We start from the raw sequence: 16,935 nt of genomic DNA on the forward strand, positions 1-16,935 counted from the left end.
ATTATACTTAATAGTGTGTTTTAATATTAGTGATTTGTGAATGTGTCGTTCAGCACAGGGTAATTTAAAAGCTAATAATGAATTTAATTAAATCGAATAGAACATTAAAATAAACAAATGGGGATCAAATTACGATTATCTAAAATAGAGTCTTTGTTCTTTGTGTCTGGATGTCTCTGCATCAATATTAGATATTTTCATATTAAATTAAATTGCAGTTCACAACATTTTTTTTTGCCAAATGAAAAAAAAAAGATTTTGCCAAGGTGCTCAAGCCTTAGCTCGGTTTGAACCAGTTCAACCGATTCATTTAAAAGATTTGACTCAGAAGAACCATTTATTCACAGATCAGACTGTACTTCTAACCAGTAATTTTTACCTGTCAAATGTCTAAATGTTTTTTTTTTCAGTGCTGAAGAAAGTGCAGATCATACCTGAGATCATGACAGTGAAAGTGATAGATGATTTGATAAATTTGATGTGTATACATTTATTGTTGTGATTTTACATAACTTGCATTAAAAGTTCATGAAGTAGAGCTGTTTTAAATGTTCTTTTTAGGCATCATTTTCCCAGAATAACAGTGTTTTCATTAGTCAGTGTAGAAGGTTTTTTTTTTTTTTTTTTTTTCATAAATAGTCCATAAAATCTTTAAATTAATTAAAATATTCCACTGGGCCATAACATGTCAGTGTATGCAATACAAGAGGTAGAATATCAAGCTCTTTTTCAGACTTGGTTTCAGTGCTTCAAAAGTTGCAGAATGTGTGTCAGCAGAAGGGTCCGTGCATCAAAGTTATTTACATATAGAGCAAGTGTATTAATGTATTATTTAGCAACATTGCTACTGATTCATAGCTAACATTCCAAAGCACTTCTAAACAATTGACAACTGCAGCTATTCCTTTAGATGTACATCCATTTCAGAATACAACAAAGCAGATACACCAGAAGTCCATGGCTGTCTCATTCCCAAATTGTCCGTAACATTGAAAAATCCTTGAACGTATCAGTTTGACAGGGTTCATCGTCTCTCGTCCAGTGATCATCTCGTGAAATCAGTTTTCGAGGTGCCAACTTCCTGTAATAGTTCAATGTCTGTACATAATTGTACAAGTATGTTTATTGCCAGAGAATCATCTATATTATAAAACCCAAAATTCCTTCAAACATTTCTTTGCATTAGTGGCATCTAGTTTTCTCACAAGCATGTCTGTATCGGTGTGTGTTAGTGCATTTGGTGTTCAGTCAGAAAGAGAAAACAAGCCTTCTCAATACATGCAGAGGCATTCTAAGAAAGTATTACACAGGCTGGGAAGCTAGAGTCCACCATGAGAGACACAGACGCAAAAGATCAAAGCTCCAATGAAATGATCTTGTTTTAGAAAGTACATGCACTTCTACAAAGAAGCAAATGAATCCATTGCTGCTTCAACCTCAGCTGTTGAGATGATGTGAAGTTAAAAACAGCCATATTTTATACAGTGCTTTGCGAAAGTATTCATACCCCTTCATTTTTTTCATGTTTTATGTTGCTGCCTTATGTTAAACTGCTTTAAATTACTTTTTTTTTCACATCAATCTACATTCCATACACCATAATGACAAAGCAGAAAACAGGTTTTTAACATCTTTGCAAATGTATTAATAATAAAAAACAAATTATTCTGTTGCATAAGTATATAAACCCTTATATGGGACAGTTGGAATTTAGCTCAGGAGCATTCATTTTGCTTCTAGATGTTACTACTTTTCAAGTGAAGTTAACCTGTGGCAAATTCAACTGAATGGGTATGATTTGGAATAGCACACATCTCTCAATAAAAGGTCTAAAAGCTGAAAATCCATATCAGAGCAAAAACCAAGCTCTAAGGTCAAAGGAACTGCCTGTAGAGCTCAGAAACAGTATTTTTGCAAGGCACAGATCTGTGGAAGAGTTCAGAAAAAAATCTGCCGCACTGAAGGTTCATAGAAACATGTAGTCTCTGTTACCCTTGATGGAAGAAGTTTGAAACAACCAGGACTCTTCCTAGAGCTGGCCTCCTGGCCAAACTGAGCAATTGATGGAGAAGGACTGTGGTTAGACTGGTGACTAAGAACCTGATGGTCACTCTAGTTGAGCTTTATGATCATATGTGGAGATAGAAAAAATTTACAGAAGGACAAACATCACTGCAACACTCTACCAATGTAGGCTTTATGGCGGTGTGGCCAAACTCAATCCTCCCCTTAGTGAAGACACATGAAAACACACTTTGAATTAGCAAAAAAGCACCTGAAGGACCCTCAGACTATGAGAAACAAGATTCTCTGGTCTGATGAACCTCAATTCCAAGCATCATATATAAAGGAAACCAGGCACTGCTCATCACCTGTAGATTACCATCCCTAAAGTAAAATGTGCTGGTAGCAGCTTTATACTGTGGGGCTGTTTTTCAATGGCAAGGACTGAGATAGCCTTAATGAAAACCCAGCACAGAGCATTTAGAACCTTAGACTGGGCAGAACGTTCACCTTCCAACAGGACAGTGACCCTAAGCTCACAGCAAGAGTGGCTTATAGACATGTCCTTGAGTGGCCCAGCCACAGCCTTGGCTTGAACCCAATCAAATATTTCTGGAGAAACCTGAAAATGTGCATCTGCCCCCATCCAAGCTGACAGAGCTTGAGGGGTGAAGAGGTGAGGAGGAAAAAAGCAGATAATTGCCAAATGCTGATGTGCAAAGCTTGTTGCATCATACCCAAAAAAACTTGAGGCTGTAAAGGTGCTGAGTTAAGGGTATGAATACTTATGCAATGCACTTATTTCAGGTTTTTTGTTTTTAATAAATTTACGAAGCTGTGACAATTCTGTTTTTGCTTTGACATTATGTTGTGTAGAGTGCAGATTGATGTGGGGGAAAAAAGTAATTTAAAGCAGTTTAACATAAGCCAGCAACATAAAACTTGAAAAAAAATGGGGTGCGAATACTTTAGCAAGGCACTGTATGCAAGATGATGCATGAATTATTTAGCTACGCTTCGCGGGATGGTCAGTTAGTGAAAAGTGTTTAGTGAAAAGCATTAAGTGGCTGGTTACAAAAGAATTCAACACCACATTTGAGCGTGAGGTCATGCATTATATTGCATGTGTATGTTTACAGGGCCGTAACCATCATAAACACCCGCAATCCAATATTTAGAAAAGCAGAATTGTTCCTCTCAGTATTTGGTATTCCTAGTTGCTCTGTTTGTTGTTAGGATGACAAAAAGTTTTAAAACATTACATTTTAGGCTGGTTTGCCTCAACGATTTAACAGCTCTCATCAATGTCAAAATGATTGAGATGCCCTTTCTAAACCAAGAAAGCAGGTTTTACAGTTTACAGTTACCAAACATGAATTCCAGCATAACGCTCCCAGTTTTTAACAGTGAAAGAATGCAAGGTAAGATGTAAGTAGTTAACTGTTTTAAGACAAAAATGCTAAATGACTGAGAGTATTATCCAATGATGCAAACTACTCTAATTTTTTTGTTAAATTTTGGCATTTTGAATTGAAAATATAGGCTGAATCATTTGTGTGATTCAAGTAATGCATAATTGAATGTGACGAGATATGAAACATTTTACCATTTTCATCATAGGCATATGAAAAAATGAATCGACTTAATATTTCCAAATAGTTCAAATTGATTACTTTACAAATATTCTTATCCTGCTTCTTTTACTGCTCTTTTTAATTCCTTTAATTTTTTAATTCCTTTAAATTCCCCCCAAGTTCACAACATAGTTACAGCCAAACATATGGTTGTATGTTTGTAGTTGCATGAGTGCATTGTAATGAGCTGTGAAGACAAGAAACTGTGTCAGAGGTGCTGCATTCTTTCCATATGAATGTAAACAGTGAGCGAGAAAAAGCACTAGATGAAGCAAAAAAATAAATGGAAATACAAAACAGAAGGACCAGAGTTTGTCAGGCACAGAGCAGTGGGTCTGAAGGGTTAAACTCAGTTATGTTCAGTAGTGTTCTGTTTTTTGTTACTGTAAGAACAGCTAAAAACTCATACTGTTGTTCAAACAGCATATTTATCTGCTTCACATCACCCTTTGCATATCTCAAACCTATCTCCCACCTGTTATTCTTTCCTCAAATTTTCTCTGCCCTCTTTTCTGAATCCAGCAGTGATTTATTCCTTTTCAAAGGGCAGATTCTGAGTAAAGAGCCCCTGATGATCCGTGCGGGGGTGGGTGGAGTCTGCGCAGTGATGCGACCGATGTCGAGCTGAGGTCTCCGCAGCTACGCAAGTGGATTCCTCCGGTCCTTACAGGGTCATCATCATGGCGGCGGGCATTATGGCGACTGTCACTATGGGAGTGATGGTGTCCACGGCAGTGGTGGTGGACGTGCTGTTGCTGCCCCCTGTTGGCCCCCAGAGAGTTTCGAAGCACCTTCATAAAACATATGAATTTATTATGTCATAATGAGTTATTTTGCACTGAACTGTACTACACAGAATTTTAGCCAAACTAAATTATTTTATTTATAATATTGGCAATGTTTTACCTGTTCCAACGGCAGACTTCCTTCACCTCCTGTTCTTCTTTTAGGCCCAGTACAGTTTCCAGCATGGTCAGTTACAGGGGCTAAGTTACGTTTGGATCTTTGCAGGAAACGCTGCACTAAAACTTTAGTGACCTGTAATTTCAATTGAAAATGTTTGACTGCTTGTTTAAACATCTAACATTACAATAATATTGGGAAGAAAAGGGGATCACCAGATTTTGGGGTCTTTGACGTCAAAAAGTCTAACCTTGAGGTCTCCAAGTGAGCGTGCGCAGTCTTTGGGTAAACGCAGTGAGGTGGCTGGGACTTGCTTTGAGGGCAACCGGCTACTTACAGCCTTAATGCTGCCCTTTCTGGGCAGGGAAGCAGGAAGTGGCAGAGAGGAGCGAGGCAGCAAACCAGCTTCAGATGATACCCCTATGCCATAAAGGTGACACAAATGAAGTGTAATGAGTAGGGGACAGATTATTAATTTTAAAAATACAGTTGAGGTCAAAAGTTTACATACACCTCGAAGAATCTGCAAAAATGTTAATTATTTTACCAAAATAAGAGGGATCATACAAAATGTATGTCATTTTTTATTTAGTACTGACCTGAATAAGATATTTCACATAGAAGACGTTTACATATAGTCCACAAGAGAAAATAATAGTCGAATATATAAAAATGACCCCATTCAAAAGTTTACATATGCTTGATTCTTAATACTGTGTTGTTACCTGAATGATCCACAGCTGTGTTTTTTGTTTACTAATAATAGTTCATGAGTCCCTTGTTTGTCCTGAACAGTTAACCTGCCTGCTGTTCTTCAGAAAAATCCTTCAGTTCCAACAAATTCTTTGGTTTTTCAAAATGTTTGTGTATTTGAACCCTTTCCAACAATGACTGTATGATTTTGAGATCCATCTTTTCACACTGAGGACAACTGAGGGACTCATATGCAACTATTACAGAAGGTTCAAACGTTCACTGATGCTCCAGAAGGAAACACAATGCATTAGGAGCCATGGGGTGAAAACTTTTTAAATTTGAAGATTTGAAGAACCCCGACTCTTAGTGCATCATTTTTCCTTCTAGAGCATCAGTGAGCAACTGAACCTTCTGCAATAGTTGCATATGGGTCCCTCAGTTGTCCTCAGTGTGAAAAGATGGATCTCAAAATCATACAGTCATTGCTGGAAAGGGTTCAAATACACAAAAATGATGAAAAACATAAAAATTGTGGGACCTTAAGGATTTTTCTGAAGAACAGCAGGCAGTTTAACTGTTAAGGACAAACATGAACAACTATCGCTAAAAAAATACATAAAATACAGCTGTAGATCATTCCGGTAACAACGCAGTATTAAGAATCAAGTGTATGTAAACTTTTGAACGGGATCATTTTTATAAATTCAACTATTATTTTCTCTTGTGGACTATATGTAAACATTTGTTTATGTGAAATATCTTATTCAGGTCAGTACTAAATAAAAATAACATGCATTTTATATGATCTTATTTTGGTAAAATAATTAAAATTCTGCAGATTCTCCAAGGTGTATGAAAACTTTTGACCTCAACTCTGAATAATAAAAACGTATAAAAACAATTATTTAAAATAAAAAATTATTTTAACTTTTACATGTCATTTTAGTATTGTTTATATGCTATTAGTATTTGTTAATGATTTTGTAATTTTTTATCAGTTTTACCTTAGAAATGATCAGGGATCTGGTTAAAAGTAAAACTAAAAAACAGATGCTTGCTTGTCAACTTGGTTTCTTCCAACCAAAAAGTTTGACCAACTTAACCACATTTTATTCTTATCACATTTCTGGTGTTTAGGTATGACAGTTTTTTTTGGCCAACTTCCTTCTTATTACCTCATAGTGAGTGAGCGGGTCAAGTTACTAACAATAATAGCTGATTCTGACATAAATGCGGGCGGTCATGCATTAACAACTAAGTGTTTATGAGCTTCCAAGAACATATCAAAACAAACCAGAGTTGCACAATTTTAAATAAATTTTAAAACTGAGAATCATATATATATATATTTTCTCCAAATAGAGATAAGATTCTTCCATGATACTGAACTAAGCAAAATAACATGTAATTTACTACAGGCTATGACAAAATATTTATGTAGTCAATTTAAAAATGTTTAACTAATTTGAATAAATTATTTAAAGGGGTCATCGGATGCTAAGTTCACTTTTTCATGTTGTTTGAACATTAATGTGTGTTGGCAGTGTATGTACAAATCTACCCTATAATGATAAAAATCCATGCAGTGGTTTTTAATTAATTTGTACAAATAATATCCCCTTTTTCAAATCGAGCCGTTCTCAGATGCCTGTTGGTGTGGCGTCACACCAACAGAGGCCGCTCCCACTATAGTTGATTGACATGAGCATTTTACCGTAGACCAGCTGTCACAGTCCAATAACTTTCCATGTTTTGATGCCAGAGGAGGGATGTAAGTTAGACAAGAATATCTCAGATTGAGCGATTAAGGTGTTGTGTTGCTGGATGTAATAATGAACATAGTGGTCGTCATTTCCTCCGACATCTGAGCCGCTGAAGATGCAGTAGATTACGTTTGTTTGTGAAGGGAATGCGCCTCCTGATCTACATATATCCGTCTATGTTCGCGCGAATCATTCATGATCCAGCTTCACTTACAGCAGAAGTGAGTATAAGCCTTTTTTTATGAATCTTTGCGATCGCCTTTCCTTAACTACGTGGTAGTTAGGAAGTTTAGCGGCTAAACGCGGCTAATGTAAACAAGACCGTCTTTTCAACGAAGAGAAAAGAGGGGTGTGGTGAGCAGAGCTCATTTGCATTTAAAGGAACAACCCCTTAGAATGAGATGATTTTTGCAGAGCTGATTTTGGCAAGGTAAAAAGGGTGTTGTTTTACAAAACCATTGAGAATTTTTAATCCAAGTATATTAGAGACTTTTCATTAAGACCCTAAAGAATTATATCAACTTGTGGAAAATGGGCATCCGATGACCCCTTTAAAAAAAAAAATTGATTGAATGAATGTTTCAATGGCTCACTCATAAATATTCATTAAACATTTCTGGGGCAACTAATATGTTTAAGATGAAGCAATAAATTACTAACAAGAAATAAAACCTTTAAAACTGAAAAAAAAAACAAACAAACAAAAAAAAAAAAACAAGAATAAAAATGACAGTGACCACAATTACAGCACATAACAACATTACTAAAATTTTAACTAAGATTAAATAAAAACTAATTGTAAAATTAATATAAATGAAAACTAAAAACAAAAACTATAATGGTACACTATAATAATAACTATAATAATAAAACTAAAATAACAGTGTATTACTCTCAACTGTAATAATCCTGTGAGCTGGGAGTAAAAACTCTTACCTGTTTCTGATGAGGTCTGCGATCCCCCCTCACTGATTCCTTTATTGCCTCCTGAGAGACTGAAATCACCTGAGAACAGATGAGCACACACAAAAACACAGTCATCATTCTGCAGAGTGGTTTGAAGAAAAAAACAGAGGAAAACACAAATTTACATTTTCACTTCATTCCCAGACACTTGTAGTTTGTTACATATGCATGTTCACACCTGTGTCCGTTGAAGAGCTGAGACCTGGTTCACTGTGTGACCTCATGAGAGGTAAGAAGCTATCGCTGTCTTTTCTATCACGTCCAATTTGCTCACGGAAACCTGGCCGTGGAAGGAACACCGGTACTGCATTGTCCGACCGGTCTTGAGCAGGACCTGTTGGGGCTGCAGTAGGTGGGTTACTAAACGCAGATGAGGAGTCCCGTCGGGAGGGTGTGCAGGGCCGAACTCGGATTTCTGGGATAGAGGAATGTTGGGATCCTGCTAAGAACTCCAACTGAGAGCAGCTACTCGCCAACAGAGCTTGACGCCTCAACACTGGGGATCTGTGGAGGAAATTATGAAGAAAGTTTATTAGCAAAAATTGTTTCTGTACCATTTTTTTTTACAGTGTAGTCCTGATGTGAATTTTAAGGGATAGCTCACCCAAAAATGAAAATTACCCTGTGATTTACTCACTCTCAAGGCATCCTAGGTATTATGACTTCCTTCTTTCAGACAAACACATTTGAAATTATAATAGAAAATGTTCTGGCTCTTCCAAGCTTTATAATGGCAGTGAATGGGTGTTGTTCAGAAGTCCAAAGAAGTCCAATAAAGCACATCCGTCCATCATAAAAAGTGTCCCACACAGCTCCAGGGGGTGAAAAAAAGGCCTCCTGAAGTAAATTGATGTGTTTTCATAAAATATCCATATTTAAATATCCATATTTAAAACTTTCTAAACAGTAATCATTACAGTAATCTCTACTTTATAAACAGCAAATGCCCCAGAGCCGTGTCGGACACTTCTTATGATGGATGGATGTGCTTTATTTGACGTATTTTGGACTACTGTAAAATAACACCCATTCACTGCCATTATAAAGCTTGGAAGAGCCAGGACCATTTTTAATACAACTCCAATTGTATTCGTCTTAAAGAAAAAAGTCATATACACCTAGGATGCCTTGAGGGTAAGTAAATAATTTTTGAATGAACTATCCCATTAAATGTTCTAACTACACTGGCGTGATCATACGTGTCAAAGGTTTAAAGATTTAACTTTTTCCCACCTGTAGGTAGAGGTGTTGTACGTGCTTGGGGAGGAGCAGGAATTCGATCTCTCGCCTCTGAAACAACGTCTTCCGGAAGGAGTGGCCACCATTCCCTCAGGATGTTGTGTGGAAGAACGGACACTGTCGTACTCAACCCCCTCCCCTCCCTCGCTGCTCCCCCGTGGACGCACACGCATACCGACACCCACTTCCATTAGGCAGGAGTCCTCAGATGGGGAGCTGTCATCTGGAATATCCACAATCTCAGACATCAAAAGAGAGCCACTGTCCATTGACACTGAGAGAGAGAATATACAAAATGTACACATATACACATAGTTGGGTCATTTAATAGCATTCATACGCACTTGGCACTCCCGTGATGTAGGATGTTATGTAAAAAGAGGTTGTCTTGATTAGATCTGAACATAAGTGATTACAGGAGACACAACTGAAATGCACATTAATACCATGCGGTGCAAACAACAATGTGTTTTGGATGACCACTTGTGACTGATCTTAAAAGGGACAGTTCACCCAAAAATGAAAATTCTGTCATCAATTACTCACCCTCAAGTAGTTCAGGGACCAACTACTGTTTGGTTACCCACATTATTCAGAATGTTCAGCAGAAGACTCATACAGGTTTGGAACAACTTGAGAGCGAGTAAATTATGATTTTATTATTTGGGTGAACTGTCCCTTTAATATCAGGTGGAAACAGGGCATGTTTGCTAAATGATTAACAGAAGAGAGGCAAGACTCACCTTCACCACTGAATGCTGTGGATGTTCCTCTCTCTCCAGACAGCTCACCAGCTTGAGTGTCAAACACTGTGGCCTACGAATAGTGAGAGTGACATCATGACCACAGTGTTACAAAATGATGATGATTAGAATTCTTTACAAAATGATACAAAGCATGATACCATGAGTTTTTAAAAGAAGTTAAAGGATTAGTTCACTTCCAGAACAAAAATTTCCTGATAATTTACCCTCATGATATCTTAGATGTTCATGTGTTTCTTTCTTCAGTAAAAAATAAATTATGGTTTTTAAGGAAAACATTCCAGGATTTTTCTCCATATAGTGGACTTCAATGGGAACCAATCAGCTGAAGGTCCAAACTGCGGTTTCAATGCAGCTTCAAAGGGCTCTACGCAATCCTAGCCGAGAAATAAGGGTCTTGTCTAGCAAAACGATCTGCCATTTTCTTTAAAAAACTAAAAATTGATATACGTTTTAACCACAAAAGCTCACCTTGCATTAGCTCTGCGATGCGTGTCTATGACTTCACGCATATAGTAATGACATTGGAACGGTCACACGTGGTTAGTTCTTCATCTGTGTACTTAGGTTCAAAAAGTTAGGGTAGGATGAAAACTCCAACTAATTTTCTCCTCCAACTTCAAAATAGTCTGACATTGTTGTTTTTACCTTTTTTGTAAAGGCCGTTTCACTTTCTTTGCAAGTTTGCTTTGTAAACACTTGGGCGGTACTTCTGCCTACGTAATGCGTGACCTTTCCAAAGTGACTACGTTATGTGTGAAGTTGTGAATGCAGAGCTAGAGCAACACAAGCATTTGTGGTTAAAAAGTATATAAATGTTTTTGTTATTTTGTTTTTTTCAGAAAACAACAGATCGTTTTTAACTAGACCCTTGAAGAGCCCTTTAAAGCTGCATTGAAACTACAATTTGGACCATCATCCTGCTAATCCCCATTGAAGTCCACGATATGGAGAAAAATTCTGGAATGTTTTCCTCAAAAAAGCTGAAGAAAGAAAGACATGAACATCTTGGATGACATGGGCATGAGTAAATTATAAGAACATTTTAATAATGGAAGTGAACTAATCCTTTAATACTTTTTTATTCAACAAGGATGCACTAAATTGTTTAAAACTGACAGTAAAGACTTTTATAATGTTACAAAAGATTTATATTTCAAATAAATTGTTCTTTTGAATTGTCTATACAGAAATCTAAAAAAAAAAAAACAGATCACTGCCTCCACAAAAATATTAAGCTGCACATCTGTTTTCAAAATTGATAATAATAACAAATATTTCTTGAACAGCATTTTTTATCCAATAATGCAGCTTTGATTAGCATAACAGACTTCTTTCAAAAACATAAAAATATTTTGGTTTAAATAAGAAGTTAAGAATGCATATTAGACATTTGCTGTAATAATAATACAAATAAAACAATATATAATTGTATTTTTTTTTGTTATTAATAGTATTGCACTGCACTGAATTTTATTTTCAGTTCAAACAATCATCTTTATACCCCTCAAAGCATGCATGTACCTGACTGGGAGCCCTTTGACCCATCACTGCCTCATAAGGTGGAGGGCAGTCTGTTGGGTACAGAGGTACTGGACTCTCCATTGATCCATTATACGTGACACTGCAGGTACACACAAAAATGAGGCATGAGAAATTATTAAAATTATTGAAAGGCATGACAGAAGAAGTATTGTTAAAATTGAAAGATGCCTATAAGAATAAAAAAAGGAGAAAACGGTTGCGCGTCAGAGCTGTAACGCGCTGCAGATGTGTGCAGTGTATGGTAAGACATTTATTTATCATACAGCGTAGATAGCTTCACTTATAATGCCAGTGTTTTTTAAAATACATAAACTTGCACTAGAATAGGCTAGGCTGATCAGTGATGATGTTCTTTGATAATGTTAGGCTGCTTTTAGCCTTATGCTGAAGCTGGTTTTGGGCAATGAAACTAAGTAGATAATTAAATACATTAGCACGATAATATCACGTATTGGCGATCTTGCGGGCTGATGATAGGACCCAACACTACTGCAGCGTGACGAATGCAATCAGAGTTATAAAATTTAGCCTGGCACTCCCAAGCTTTATTAAAGGCCTCCTGTAGTGAATCGATGCGTTTTTGTAAGAAAAATATCCATATTTAAAATGTAAGAATCACTTTAATCTAGCTTGCGCTAACAGTTGTACACGGACCTTGCTTCTTTGACAAGGGGCATGGCAGGGGCGGGGCTGTTCATCAATCGCAACGCAGGGGGACAGTTAACCAATCACAACACATTTTGTTTTCCGGAACTAATTGAGCCTTATGTGCCAGGCTGGGAGAGATGTATTGTAATAATGTAAATTATGTTAAAAAATAATGCATTTTTCTAATCACTGCGCATGAAAGTATGTTTCAGTACACCCCCAGAAAAAACAAAATCAAGACTTTGTAAAAGAGCATAATAGCCCTTAAGTTTTTTTTAAAGATTTAGTTTTAGAGGTAGAGTTTGGAGATTTTATTAGCTCAGTATGAAATAACAAAAGTCAATGGAAACCGCCCAACATGATGGAAAAACAAAAGCGAAAAGCGTGCGTGTGTCTGTGTGTGCGTATGTGTATTTTCACCTCTGTGCATCTGTCTCAGAGCTGCAGGTGTATTCAGGAGGGTAGTAAGGTGGTGGGGGAATGGGAGGAACAAACTCCTCAAAGTCCATCATGTTACTGAGAAATGCATCCTGAGGAGTGGTGCATTCTGGGTTTACAGAGCGAGAGCGATGCGGAGCCAGCTATAAAAAAACAGAGTAGGATAAGATAAAAGACTCTGAGTGTATCTATGCACTATAACTTTTTTATTTGAGACAGAAGTACAGCTATTAGTAAACTTAGTATAAGTATTTTGTGGATTTTGTCTCACTAGATGCAGTAAGTCCAGAGAGAAGATATGAATGCTGCAGGTGACCGTGGACAGGGTGCAGATAATGGTGGAGAGAATACTAAGACCGCAGGCACTGAACAGCAGATCCTACATATACAATATTAGGGTTAAACTCAACTTATTCAGACACCTTAATGCAGTGTTAAGTGTTAAGTGACCCCACCTTGAGCTGGTGGCGCACAGAGTGGCAGTCTGAATGTTGGTAGAGCACTAGTGTCTCATCTTCTGTTAGAGAGCATGTCTGTTTGGGATCACAGCAAAGACACAGACGATTCTCCATCTGGAACAAACACGCATATTATCGGATTAAGAGAGAAGAGAAGAGAAGAGAAGAGAAGAGAAGAGAAGAGAAGAGAAGAGAAGAGAAGAGAAGAGAAGAGAAGAGAAGAGAAGGATGTACCTGACAGGTAACATAAGATTTGACCATCTGTGCATTCTGACATGAGAGCATGGAACCAGCCAGACTGAGAATCACACACACTGCAGACAGCAGCATGAACAGCGACACCTGAACGAAACAAAAACAGCATCACTGCAAAAACTAAGAGGAGCAGACAAACGCACACACGCAGACGTCCTGTCAAGATGACACAGATACGTACAACAAGAGTGAAGGGTCTTCTCCATGATATCACACCAACTACTCCGGACGCTACAACCTGTTTAACAGAAAAAAAACATATTAAAGGGAAACATTGTCTGGTCTTTACACAAATCTATATGAGATTGCATCAGAGCACTTATATTTTACTGTTAGTGCTGTTCAAATGATTAATTGCGATTAATCGCATCCAAAATAAAAGTTTTTTTTTTATATGTGTGTGTACTGTGTATATTTATTATGTATATACATAGACACACACATATGTATTTTTTAAAATATTTACATGTATTTACATGTATATACTAAGATTCATATGATTTATATTATATATAAATATATTTAATATATAAACATATATTTCTTAAATATATACATGCATGTGTGTGTATTTATGTATACATAATAAATATACACAGTACACACACATATATTTTATAAACTAAACCTTTTATTCTGGATGCGATTAATCACGATTAATCGTTGCCCAGCTCTAATTACTACTTAGTCATTTTGGAGCTTAACATTATATAAAGACATACTAATATAAATATATTACTTTAAAAACTACAGAAAATTACAGTTTTTTAGAATTGTTTTTAAATGCTGTAACTAGTGTTATTATTAAAATAATAATAATAACAATAATAATGAATTATTTTTTTTAATCATTTACTCATACTTATGTCAATATTTTTAAGAAATTATATGTTTTTATTTTTTTTTTCCATATAATTGAAACTGTTAGCAACTTTCTTCAAAATATCTTCTTTTGTGTTCCACAGAAGAAAGAAATGTATACAGGTTTGGAACAACAAGAGGTTAAACAAACAATGACAATATTTTCATTTTTCTGTGAACTATACTTTCTTTCCCCCCATTTTTAATCACTTTTTTTTTTTTTTTTTTTTTACAATTATTTTGTATTTATAGCAATTTAAATTGACAGCAGAGATTAAAAATCTAGCATGTTACACTGGAATTTGTTAACATTAAATATATTAGTTAACATGAACAATAATCATAGCCTTTATTAATGTTATTTAATATTAAGTTTAAAACTTACTAATACATTATTAAAATTTAAAGTCTGCTAACATTTGTTAATGTACTGTTAATTAACATTAACTTGATTTTTATTGGTGCTGTCAAGCGATTAACCGTGATTAATCGCATACCTAATAAAAGTTTATTGTTACCTTGTAGCCTATATTTATATGTATATATAAATACACACACATGTATGTATATATTTAATTAAAAATGTTGTTTATATATATAAAATATATATATATATATATATATTATTAAATTCATATGAATATAAATATATACATGTAAATGTTTTTAAAATATACACTGTATGTGTGTGTGTGTGTGATTTATATACATAATAAATATACACAATATACACATATATTATGTAAACAAAAACTTTTATTTTGGATGCGATTAATCGCGATTAATTGTTAGACAGCACTATTTTTTAACTAACATTAAAAAAGTTTTAAAATACTGCAAAAAAAAAAAAAAAAAAAAAAAAAACATGGTTAGCTCATGTTAGTTAATGCATTAACTAATGTTAACAAATAAAACCTTATTGTAAATTGTTCCCCCAATATTTATAAATTCAAATTCAAAGTAAGTAGGACAGAAACTTACAAAGAAGCCAGCCCAGAAAGGACAGGACTGTCTGACACGGGGTGATGAGGTGAAGGCGAGGCTTGTGAAGCTGAAGGCCAGCACCATGGCCCCCAGCGCAAGGTGACACAAGCCCAGGTACAGCAGCACCCGCGCACTGGTCCGCCCAGACATTCCTCTGCGACTACCAGACAAACCTCGAGACCCTGACATCGAGGCCACGCTACTGGAGTCCGACGGCGAAGGCATGATGGCTACCGAAATGCTTCCTAAATGATGGGACTATGTGATTCGGTTTAATATGTTAAGATACTTCTTTGAAACATGCAGTTACTGGGGTCTGTATAACATTAAGTCCACAGCTGTTAAAACTAAACCTGGCACACTTATGTCGTGTCAACATTTATTCTTGGCGTCGTACATCTGCATTCTCCAATATCCCTTGATCTGGCTTGCTCCATCGCCCACCTGCCGTCTCTCTCTCCCCATCCCCGCGGCATTGCGGTACCCAGAGCCTTTAGCAGGCCGAGAGGCTGCCGCATCCGCAGGCGAGCGGTGCAGCTTTGGCCTTAAAGCTACTCCGCGGAGGAGGACAAAACAATCCGAGTCCTGCTCACATCGAAGTGTATCTTCACAGGGTTTCCACTAGAGAGCCTCACAGCCCCCACCTGAACTCGGAAAACACGTCTCATGAAGCACAGCGGTGTAAGGAGAGAAAAGGGAACAATCGACAACAAAAGGAAATGAAAGCAGTTTGTTGTGAAAAACTCGCTATGCCGCTCCCATGATGCATCCGCTTGTTTTGAATTATAATTATAAAGCCATGGTGTTCCCTTGGAGGGAGTTTTATCCTAGGTTCGGTCTCCCCATTTTCCTCCCGCAGTCACGAGGACTCCCGTCCCGTCCGTATCCCGGACATGAGCATCACTACGTAATCGCGCCAGACTTGAAGAGTCTTAGCGTACGTGTGTTATTCACACATGATGCCTTTACGCCATGTAAACGTCATCCGATGCAATTTCGGCGGGATTCCTTGTTGGGAAGATAAAATATGCAGCGCACTATGGTAGCACACGTGTCCGTAAATTTGTTCAATGCGGCACCGCATTCACCCAACTCAAGGTGCTGATGCTGCACTGGGTGGGCGGTTGCTTGGCAACCTACTTCGACAGTCACAACGTTTGGCGACCTTTCCGCGCATGCGCAGAAGACATAGCGTCGTACTAGATTTTGAGTTGAGAAATACATTTATACACTACCAGTCAAACGTTTTTGAACAGTGCGATTTTTAATGTTTTTTAAAATGTCTCTTCTGCTCACCAAGCCTGCATTTATTTGATCCGAAGTACGGCAAAACAGTAACATTTTGAAATATTTTTACTATTAAAAAAAATAACTCTAAAAATATTAACTATACTTTACATTTTTATTTGAATATATTTTAAAATGTTATTTATTCCTGTGATTTTAAAACTTAATTTTTAGCATCATTAATCCAGTCACATGATCCTTCGGAAATTATTCTAATATTCTAATTCGAAAAACATTTATAATTATATGTTGAAAACAAATCAAATAGAGTTCAGAAGAACTATCTAAAACAGAAATCGTTCATAACATTATAAATTTATTTATTATCACTTTTGATCAAATTATAGCATCCTTGCTAAATAAAAGTATTAATTTCTATCATTTATTTTTCCAAAACTCCAAGCTTTTGAATGGTATTTAAATACTCAACTGTTAAATATTGATAATAATGTTTCTTGAAGAGAAAATCAGCATATTAGAATGACCTCTG

General features: G+C 36.4%; 1 protein-coding gene across 2 annotated transcripts; it reads right to left on the bottom strand.

Annotated features, from left to right (window-relative positions):
* Positions 1-474: 474 nt before the first annotated feature.
* On the bottom strand, positions 475-16,265 carry fam189b (family with sequence similarity 189 member B). Of its 2 annotated transcripts, none has more exons than XM_051131536.1 (14): positions 15,156-16,265; positions 13,495-13,551; positions 13,293-13,400; positions 13,056-13,172; positions 12,872-12,979; positions 12,583-12,743; positions 11,494-11,593; positions 9,949-10,021; positions 9,200-9,428; positions 8,145-8,470; positions 7,937-8,005; positions 4,792-4,961; positions 4,545-4,676; positions 475-4,429 (listed from the first exon to the last, which is right to left on the bottom strand). In XM_051131536.1, exons 1-14 carry the CDS (start codon positions 15,381-15,383, stop codon positions 4,178-4,180), a joined length of 2,130 nt encoding a protein of 709 aa, XP_050987493.1. In that variant the 5' UTR covers positions 15,384-16,265; the 3' UTR covers positions 475-4,177. The 2 variants fall into 2 exon arrangements, with proteins under 2 accessions (XP_050987493.1, XP_050987492.1); XM_051131535.1 differs by having other exon boundaries at positions 9,200-9,479.
* Positions 16,266-16,935: the final 670 nt, after the last annotated feature.

The sequence above is a fragment of the Labeo rohita genome, chromosome 16 (assembly GCF_022985175.1).
Source record: "Labeo rohita strain BAU-BD-2019 chromosome 16, IGBB_LRoh.1.0, whole genome shotgun sequence".
NCBI lineage: Eukaryota > Metazoa > Chordata > Actinopteri > Cypriniformes > Cyprinidae > Labeo > Labeo rohita.